Here is a 10833-nt window from a genome sequence, read left to right on the forward strand (position 1 = left end):
ATAGAATCAAATTGTCTCATGCTATATGAATTGTTTTTAAGTGGACACAGGGACAAGACATATCCTGTTACTGATATGGAGGCACTGATTGCTTGTCTCTTGTTTGAATTTTGTCTGTGAAGAAGGAAGCAAATTCATTGCAGGCCCTGGTAGATAGAAGTTCAGAGGCTACAGACACAGGAGGGTTGGTTAGCCTGTCGACAGCAGCAAACAGGGCACGTGCATTATTAGTGTTTTTGGTGATGATGTCAGAGAAGAAGGACCACCTTGCATTTCTCAGCTCTAAATTATAAATGTGAAGTCTCTCTTTATCGATGTCATAATGAACCTGGAGATTTGTTTTCCACCACCTGCGTTCAGCTTTTCAACACTCTCTTTTTTGAGTTCTAACCAGCGTGGCATTTCTCCATGGAGATCTTCTCTTACCAGAGACCAACCTTCCCTTGGCTGGTGCAATGGCATCAATAACATTTGTAATTTTAGAACTGAAATTATCTACAAGCTCATTGACTGAGACCCGTGAGAGGGCGGGTGTTGAGGAGAAAGCCTCAATAAATTTTTCACTAGTATTTTCAGTGATATGCCGTTTTGTGATCACCCCTGTTTTAACATTTGTGTGCACGCAGATAGCACTCTCAAAGAAAACACAGGAATGATCAGAGAGAGCAACATCAGTCACCACAACCTTGGAAATGTTCAGACCCTTGGAGATGACCAAGTCCAAAGTGTGCCCCTTATTGTGCGTGGGCCTTGTCACATGTTGAGTCAGTCCATTATTATCAAGAACACAAAACAGTTCTTTAGTCCCTCTTTACTGGGGGTTGTCAACATGGATGTTAAAATCACCAACAATAACCACACAGTCAAAGTCAATACAGATTATAGACAGCAGTTCACAAAAGTCATCAAAAAAGTTTGCACAGTATTTGGGGGGCCTGTAGATATTTAGAAAAATAGCTCGAGAAGAGGAATTCAGCTGAAGGGCCACATATTCAAAAGAAGCAAATTCAGGATTTAAAGTTCATCCTACACAAAACAATCTTACCACAACATTTATTTATTTATTTATTCATTTGGCAGACACTTTTATCCAAAGCGACTTACATTTGAGGAACAACATACAAGAATCAACAGTAGTAGCTGTTTTTAGACCTTTCTGTCAAATCAAAAACAGTTATTATTATGCGATCAATTAATCAACCAATCATTTCAGCAATATATTCCTGACAATTGTTTACAATTTTGGCTTTTCTGTTTTTTACAGGATCTGAAAAAGCCTTTTGACAAAGCCTGGAAGGACTACGAAACTAAAGTGTAAGAAACCTAATATCTAAACTCAACACCTTTTCATTTATTTTCCATAAATAGAACTAGACATTAACATGTTTCAGTTCAGTGCTGAAACTAGTCTTAACTCGTCGATTTAAAGCCATACATGTGTCAGTCAATATGCTAAAATGAAATGTGCAGTGTGTGTCTTGTCTCTGACTTGTCTTGACTAACCGCTCTGCCCTTCTAACCTCCATTGTGATTATCTGTCAACACGTCCTTGATAATGTGAATAACCAGCTCTCACCATCACCTTTCCACCTCCACCCTGACACACCATTGTGAATGTGCATGCAGAGAACACATGACGTTTTATAGCACTTTCATATATTTTACAAGCTGCAAAGGACATTCTTTACTGAAAGGGTAATACACTTTCTCTCCGTTTCGATCAGACAATACAGGCTTTGTACTGACATCGAGAGTTCAGCCGGATGCTATGTGACCGTTCCTGTGCGTCCCAACTTATTCTTATGATTTGACTCTATTAATGGCAAACAGGGGCCATCAATAGAGCTCAGTTTTCTGCCTGACTGGGAAAACCAACCAAACACCCCGACATATCCTGCCGCTTTTCTTCATCAGTGTTCGTCTCCAATCTCTCTGCTGTCACAATAATGACAGTTTTCATATTCAGACACAGAGAGATGAATTGATTTCTGATTCCCTAATTTGGTTTGCAAAGCTCTTTGTATCCAACACCCGAGTTTGAATTCTGTTTTCAGTCTGCAGGTTGTGGGTTGTCTCACTTTGAATGCCGTTAATTCAGGAGGAGTGTTAAATCTAAAATCTAATTACTAAAATCAGACCTTTTTTTTTATTTTTATTTGAATGCACAATGTATCTTTCTTCTTTATTTCCTAATTGGTAAATCACTCCCTGAACTGACAGGAGTAAAAGTGAATGGATTCTCAGCCCAATCATCAGTCAGTCAGTTTGGCTGGCGGCCATACACAATAACGTGTCTATTAATTGCAGCCCTGATGATGCTGTAATGTTGTCAGGGCTGAAGATTTATGCCATGACAAAGGCCAGCAGTGAATTTCGCAATGAAATTTAATTTGGCTTGTTCAAATGGCGAGTTTACGATGAAAACTAAAGGCTGCCAGAACTATTTTAATCTTTATGGCTGATTGTTTCCAGTTTTCCAACCATGTCTGAGACTGTTACGTTGGTAACAGCAAACTGCCTATGTTTTTTGGAATAGCAAAAAGAGAAAGGAAACTAACTTTAATTAAGTCTATTTTCACCATGACTCACCCTTGAGTGAATCAAAGCATTTGTTTGCAGCACCATATTACACAGCATTTGTGAACATGCCAAATTTTGTTTCAATGCTAGTATCCTGCCTGCCAAACAATGAATATTAACAATAGAACTGCAGCTCGCTGTGGAGTGTGCAGTCAAAATAAAGAAGAAAGTACAAAACACTTCACTTGAGGGGCACTAGATATTTATTGTGCTACAGCAAGAATCCAGAGGTTTCTTTTTATCGCCTTTTGTAAAGTGGTGCGACGTAATGAATCACAGTGTGAAGGAAGTAACAAGGCAGTTGACAAGAAATGTTAATGGAATAGTTCGACATTTTGGAAGAGATGATAAGCTTAGCTTAGCATAAAGACTGACATTAATTGGGGAAATGGCAAGCCAATAACAAACCAAAGGGTAAAAACGTCCAGTTGTTGTTTTCACCTAACTCTCGCCAGAAAAAGAATACATGCATTTCCCAAAATGTCAAAGTATTCCTTTAAGACTAGCTGGTAGTTTTATATTATAACAGAATGTTTGAAGATTGCTCATGCAGTCCCACCACTTTGATTTTTCCTCTTTTTAAAGTTAAATTTTGGAATGGCCTTTTTGTATTTATTTGTTTTAGTCATACAGTTGCTGGCAAACGTGTGTGAACCCTTTGGCGTTACCTGGATTTCTGCATAAATTGGCCAGAAAATGTGATCTTCATCCAAGTCACAACAATAGACAAACACAGTCTGCTAAAACTAATACCACACAAACAATTATATGTTTTAATGTTTTTATTGAACACACTGTAAACATGCACAGTGCAAGGTGGAATAAGTATGTAAACCCTTGGATCGAAGAACTGGTTGATCCTCTTTTGGCAGCAGTAACCTCAACCAAACGTTATCTGTAGTTGCAGATCAGACCTGAACAACAGGAGGAATTTTGGACCATTCCTCTTTACAAAACGGTTTCTGTTCATCAATATTCTTGGGATATCTGGTGTGAATCACTCTCTTGAGGTCAAGCCACAGCATCTTAATTAAGTTGAGGTCAGGACTCTGACCGGGCCACTCCAGAAGGCATATTTTCTTCTGCTGAAGCCTTTCTGTGGTTGATTTACTTCTGTGCTTTGGGTCGTTGTCCTGTTACATCACCCATCTTCTGTTTAGCTTCAATTGGCGGTCAGATGGCCTTACATTATCTTGCAAAATTTGTTGATAAACTTTGGAATTCATTTTCTATCAAAGATAGCAACCCTTCCTGGCCCTGAGGCAGCGAAGATGCCCCAAACCATGATGTTCCCTCCGCCATACTTCACAGTTGGGATGAGGTTTTGAAGTTGGTTTGCTGTGCCTTTTTTCCTCCAAACAACTCAACTTTGGGTTCATCTGTCCACAGAATATTTTGCCAGTAGTGCTATGGAACATCCAGGCGCTCTTTTGCAAACTTCAGATGTGTAGCAATGGTTTTTTTGGACAGCAGTGGCTTCCTCCGTGGTGTCCTCCCATGAAATCCATTCTTGTTTAGTGTTTTACGTATTGTAGAGTCATTAACAGAGATGTTACCATGTTCCAAAGAATTCTGTAAGTCTTCAGCTGACACTCTAGGATCCTTCTTAACCTCAATGAGCGTTCTGCGCTGTGCTTGTGCAGTCATCTTTGCAGCACAGCCATTCCTAGCGAGAGTAGCAACAATACTGGACTTTCTACATTCATAGACAATTTGTCTTACTGTCGACTGGTAAACATCAAGGCTTTTAGATATTTTGTAACCCTTTCCATCTTCATGCAATTCAACAATTCTTAATCTTAGGTCTTCTGAGAGCATGCAGAAATCCAGGTAATTACAAAGGGTTCACACACTTTTACCTGCAGCTGTATATCTTGCACTGAGCCTAGTTGCAGGTCAAATTGATTACACAGTTGAACATGAGGGAGTGAAGTCTCTGTTAATGCACACGAACAGCTCTCAAGCAGCTAGCGGTCATTGACAAATTCGTCCCTCGAAGAGGGAGCAAACCGCTGCATCCTTTTTGCAGGGAGTATGCTGTCAGCATATGGAAAAGAATGCCCTGTTGCATGGATTGGTGCCTCCTCCCCTCCTGTGTGTATGGTGTGTTTTCCTGATTGCCTGTGCAAGATACTGTATTCCGAGTTTATGGTCTTTGTGAAAAATCAGCCCTGAATAGTGATTGTTAGGCAACCAGGCATGTGAAAGGTTTCAACAGAGCCAGTGCAAGAACATCATGGGCTCACACCCTCATAGGTCTATCCCTGACCTTTTAAACACATATCTAACCTTAATCCTATCTACATAATAATACCTACACATAGCCAAATACCTAATGCATGTCAATTATGAATAAAAAAAGATTACCCTTTGGATTTGAACTTCAAATTTATAACAGTCTGACTCAGTAAATGAGGACTGATGAGTTTAGTTATTCCCTCTAGCTGACATCTGCTTTCTAATTTTTTTCTGATTTATGTAACCATTTCCACTGCCATCATCAGTGAGAAACAACAAGTGTTCGATTTTGCTCACAAGCTTTATACTAATGATAGAAAGCGTTTTACACCCTCCAAATGCACTCATGAGCTCAGTGCAGTAGATTCTCCTCTTGGGAATTCTGATTTTATAGATCTGTTTCAGTGTAATCGTTGCCGCGTCAGATGTTTCTCCCCTGCAAATTTAGTGTTTACTTCAGTACGTTATACATCTGGAAATGCGCTACTATAAAAACAGCGATGGCTGTTTGCTGTGCATCTGAATGGCTTTTTTAGCTCAGTTGTCGGGTAGGGAAACCTCAGTGTTTAACTCTGTGGAAGAAGCAATGCCTCCAGGACACCTACCTCCATTAACATCACTTTCTCCAGGGATGGCTTTATTCCTACAACGGGGATGAGTTGGTGGTGATGTAGGTGTTGTCATTGCAGTGTTGTGAGAGGAAGACGAATTATCCTATCATAAGGAGATGTTATGTCCCTGCTGGGTTGATTGCCACGGTTACTTCGCACAACAACAGAACTTAAAAACACATAACATGCCTTCATTTTAAAATTTAAAGACTGCTTACTACCTGCATGATTAAGATGATCTTACACAGACATTAACACTGACATTACTGTTACACCAAAAAATCCAAATCCCAGTCATTTCTAACCTTATAGCTAAAACTAACCCATCATGTAATTAGCAGAAACCACTGACTTCTCAGGGAGCCATCTTCTTTATCTGCCAGATAACAACAGGGCTGATTTTGCAGAGTACCACACTATTTGTGCATTTACGGCGCTGTTATGGAGGTGCTGTGTGCTCACCGACCTTCTGTGATGTCACTTCCTGCCAGCACCAAGATAGAGAAGGAGAAGAAAGAGCATGCAAGGCAGCACGGGATGATCAGGACAGAAATTAGTGGGGCGGAAATCGCTGAAGAGATGGAGAAGGAGAGGAGATTCTTCCAGCTGCAGATGTGTGAGGTTAGTCGGACTAATGATTGGATCATCAGATTGCCGGTCGTTTAAATATGTTTACTAAACAAGTAACTTTTAATATGCACCATGAAACGTAAAAAATGGGACTCCTATTTTCAGAAAATGACTGCACAAAGTTAATGCCGCATGTAACAGGTACCACTTCCTGTAAAAGTATGTCTTTGCCAAACGTAATTGAAAGGTTGGCTATCTCAGAATAGGTGTTTGTTTGTAGTGGTCTGTACCTCTTTGATGTTTTACTTCACTAAAACTTTACTTGAAAGATGAAGTCTATTTTTTACTTTGAAGTGTGTAGATATGAGATGAAAGGGCCGATGTACATGTTTGAGTTGGAGCTGTGGAGTTGCTGTTCCCTCTGAGTGAACCCGGCCTCACCCTGTCGGACTAAATCTGTATTCAATATGGTTACAGTATCTCCTCAAAGTCAATGAGATCAAAATCAAGAAGGGGGTGGACCTGCTGCAGAACCTCATCAAGTACTTCCACGCACAGTGCAAGTAAGACCTACAAATCCTGTACCCAATTAAACTGCTTTGGTTTCCAGTGAACCAGAAAAACATGTTAGTTATATTACATTATTTTGCTTTTGATTTGTGATAAACCTAATGTTGTCATGTGAGCAGTTTATCCAATTTAAGGCACTCAAATATAAATGCAGACCCATGTTGTGGCAATTCTGTGATGCTAATGTGCGCCTGCTATGTTAAATTTATGTGCTTCCTGTTCAGTTTCTTTCAGGACGGGCTGAAAGCCGTGGACAACCTGAAACCTTCCATAGAAAAACTGGCCACAGATCTGCACACGGTGAGAAAACCCAGCACCTCTGGTATCTTCCTTCCTTCACTCGACTCTGATATTTATATCACGTATGCGTCACATGCGTTTCTTTGCTGTTCTTTCCTTCACCACAGATAAAGCAGGTGCAGGATGAGGAGAGGAAACAGCTGACTCAGTTACGAGATGTCCTCAAGTCAGCGCTACAGGTGGAGCAGAAGGAGGTAATACACACATACGCGCACGGAGCTGAAGGTCCTCCACGATCTTTCAGTGTCAAATATCACATTTTAATCCTAATTCCTATAACTCTGTTCTAAAATCAGATTATATTTGTTAGAAACAATCCTGAACTTCACAACTCTTCAACTTTCAGCCATGTGATTTGTACTAGTGTGGGACTCTATCAGGGTTGGAAGTTCACATAACCATGTATCAGCTGATTCAAGAGACCTTTATTGTGTCTTGAAAAGGCTGAGCTGTTTTCAGTTTGATTTCCATTTTTTCTACCACGCAAATGAATGGACGTGAAATGAGCCCCCATGCTCAGTGAGCTATTAAATAGCAATAAAAACTATTAATAACAGCTCCTGGTCTCACCTGAAGATTGTTTTCTCCTTTCCTTCTCTGCCTTCGTCTTTTGTGAAACAAGTCTAGGAGAGTAAGTGGAAAAAAATCCAAAAGATTTTGTGGTTGGTTGCATCCTGTTTTCATTGTGGTGTTGCATCAGTTGTAGTGCTAAATCACTAGTTTGTTTTCTGTTCTCTTTCAGCAACAAATCATCCATGTTTCTGTTCACATATGACATTGCCATGTTTTAGTGCTTCGGTGCATTTATGTTGTGCTTTTTATTTTAAATGACCTTTCAATGAGAAAAGATCGAGCTGAGGGCTGCATTCCTGCTCTTCCAAGATTATGCTGTTGGCTTCATGTGTGTGTCTGTGTCTGTCTGTGTCTGTGTGCTGACAACTGCACACACACCAATTAAATCACTAGAGCCCCGTCAATGCCTGCCTTCAGATGTTGTCCTCTGTTTCCCGTAGTGTTTCCAGAAAGGAAATTACATCATTGATACAAAAATCTGGCCTTTGTTTGGTCCTTGTTGTTGTTCCATTGCAGTCAAACCGGAGTATCCAAAACATAAATCAAGTTAAATTTAATATAGTTAAGGATAAATCTGTTAAAGTATTTTAATCCTCTCAGATTTGCTTCTGAGATTAAAATACTAATGACAGCTTTTGGCCACCTGCAGATTCTGTTTCAGAGAAGTTCTTCTTATTTTCTTATCCCCATGTGTAGAAAGTCATTCAGGCTCACAGTAGCAATCTTCCTTTTGTTGTCCATACTTGCTCCAAAATACTCTGAGGAGCAGGAGACCCAGAAGCAGAGCATAAATTAGAGCCATTTAACGCTTCAGTAGTTCCTTGACTGCCGTGTGGAGTTGCAGAACCTACGTGCAGCGCCTGCTTTTTTAGTTTGTTTTTATATTTGCATAAAGTCTCCGATATGTAGTCTCTTAGTTGTTTGTGTGCGCTTTCCCCAGGATTCCCAGGTGCGGCAGAGCACCACCTACAGTCTGCACCAGCCACAGGGTAACAAGGAGCACGGCACAGAGCGCAGCGGCTGCCTGTACAAGAAAAGTGACGGGTAAGTTTTTAGAATAACTTGAAGATGAGTGAGAACTTTAGGTGGGGGGGAAAAATAACTAGGTTGCTGTAGGTTAAATTTGTAATAACTACATTAAAATTAGGTTTGGACAATTTGCAACCTACAGTTGTTTTTATTACTCAACCTATTAACCTGTGGATTTAACTGATTAATTGTTTAGTCTGTAAAATGTCACAAAAAATGGCCATCACATTTTCCCAGAGCCCAAAGTGACACCTTCATATTGCTTGTTTAGCCTGACAAACTGTCCAAATTCTAAAGATAGAAAGAGAAAATCAGCTAATCATCACATTGGATGAGCAGTGACAAAAGAATATTTTTTGTTTTTCATTGAAAAATTACTTACTTACTTATCAAAGTTGTTGCAGATTCATTTTCTGTTGGTCATCTCATCAAATCAATTATTTGCAGCTCTAGTATTAATGATGCAGCTTTTGTTATTTATATGAATACACTGCTCAGCCTGTGTCATAACTAATGCATGTGTTCTGTATTGTAACATGTGACCCTATTACATATTTTATCATGGGTCGCCCCTGTGTATGTGACGTACTAATCACCGTCTTCTGTGTGTCACAGTTTGAGGAAAGTGTGGCAGAAGAGAAAGTGCACAGCGAAGAACGGATACCTCACTATCTCACATGGCACGGTAAGTAAACAGTAAGTAATCTATGTGTTTGTTCTGATTAAAACCAAATAGGCACTTAGATGCACGCGTATGTGAGCAGACCTCCATGCATGCTTCGTTTAGCCTCACAGTCGTCACACACATTGCAGTTTCAGTGTCCTGGCTGCAGGCCTTCTCCCCAGCCGGCCATTATCTTCCCCCATTAACCATGAATATATTAAGCGAGAGCAGCAGAGAGCGCAGGCCGAGTTCACAAGTTAACATTCGTCTCACATCGCTGCCTCAGCTGAGTCGCTTTTAAACGAACTCCCATGTCGTTCCCATATAACGATTTAGTTCCTCTCACTAACACAGTTCATCTCACACGTAGCAGCTTATCAGATGTTTCATTTGGCTCCAGCAGGAGTCGGACTCGTTAAACACAACACACTCGCTCATTAATGTTGTTGTTATTACGCTCCCTCCCTCTCCCCTCTCTCTGGCAGGCTAACCGGCCGCCAGCTAAACTCAACCTGCTCACCTGCCAGGTGAAACACAACCCTGAAGAGAAGAGAAGCTTTGACCTCATATCCCGTAAGTTCAGCCCTCTCTCTCTGTTCGCTTTCCTTATCTTGTCATCTGTGCTCACAATTTGCCACCTCTTTTCCCCCGCCTTTTTTTCTCCTTTTCCCAACCAGTGTATGTTGCACTCAAATGCCTAATTTTAATTAGTACCAATCATCCAGGCAGCAGCCAGCCAAGATTTTGTTATTGCAGCTCTGTGGGTTTCAAATCGTTTTGCTATTTAGCGAGCTGCAGCAAGCCAAAAGATAAGCTGATTTAAAAAAATGTACATTAACACATCCAGCACATCTCAATCTAGGATTTAATCTGAGTCCTAGAATGAAATAAAAGCAACCAAGTATTTTGCTTGTCTAGTAACTACAAAAATGTCTGCAAATCAATCAAAAATGAAAATAATGGTTATCATTGCTCTTCCCTAAATAGTCAGTAACAATTTAATAATATATAATAATTTAATTTTAGCACCTTTTCCACAACATACACTTAAGGATTTGGACACATCAGCCCATTGCACACTGTGGTCTTTTCTGGACAGACTAAGATGTAGCTAATAACCCCTTTTTAAATTAACCCCTTTCATTGCAAAGTTGACAGTAGAGAGATGACAGGAAATGATGGGGGAGAGAGAAAAGGGGAATCGCATACAGTAGACATTGCGATTCATAGTTCAGGGTTTGGCCTTTTGTTTTTTTTTCTCCACACATAAGAAAAACTGGCATTGAGCTGAAGAGGCTAAGCTTCAGCCACTGGGGACACGACATAGTTTAAGTTTCTTTGGATACAGTAGTGTAAAAATAGATCTCAATCTCCCCTGGTCATTAGCGAGTGATTCACATTTGAAGCCAAAAATAAGAGCTAACAGAGCTTTTTTTGTTGTTTGCTGCTCAGCGACACATCCTCAGTCTGACCTGTCAGTAGGATGCTTGAGTGCCCTCTGTAGGGAATCGCTCAGGGCTTTGTCACTCCCTTTCTACTGATCTTTGATTCATGTTCTTCTCTCCTCCCTCTCACACTTCTCTCTTCTCTTGTGTCATTCATTCTTTTTTTGTTTTAGATGACAGAACGTATCACTTTCAGGCTGAGGACGACCAGGACTGTCAGATGTAAGTGCCTGTTCCTTCCTTCCTTCCTTCC

General features: G+C 40.4%; 1 protein-coding gene across 3 annotated transcripts in view; it reads left to right on the forward strand.

The window, feature by feature from the left end:
• The window catches only part of asap2a (ArfGAP with SH3 domain, ankyrin repeat and PH domain 2a), a 77751-nt gene that overhangs the window by 51400 nt on the left and 15518 nt on the right, over positions 1-10833 (forward strand). For 2 of the 3 annotated variants that reach the window (XM_046062787.1, XM_046062789.1), the window contains exons 5-13: positions 1265-1314; positions 5921-6050; positions 6477-6562; positions 6794-6869; positions 6977-7063; positions 8383-8486; positions 9087-9156; positions 9621-9708; positions 10754-10802. In XM_046062787.1, coding sequence (XP_045918743.1) covers positions 1265-1314; positions 5921-6050; positions 6477-6562; positions 6794-6869; positions 6977-7063; positions 8383-8486; positions 9087-9156; positions 9621-9708; positions 10754-10802 — 740 coding nt within the window. The remainder of the gene's footprint in view (positions 1-1264; positions 1315-5920; positions 6051-6476; positions 6563-6793; positions 6870-6976; positions 7064-8382; positions 8487-9086; positions 9157-9620; positions 9709-10753; positions 10803-10833) is intronic. The other variant, XM_046062788.1, reaches the window with a different exon arrangement.

Source organism: Micropterus dolomieu, linkage group LG11, assembly GCF_021292245.1.
Source record: "Micropterus dolomieu isolate WLL.071019.BEF.003 ecotype Adirondacks linkage group LG11, ASM2129224v1, whole genome shotgun sequence".
NCBI classification, from domain to species: domain Eukaryota; kingdom Metazoa; phylum Chordata; class Actinopteri; order Centrarchiformes; family Centrarchidae; genus Micropterus; species Micropterus dolomieu.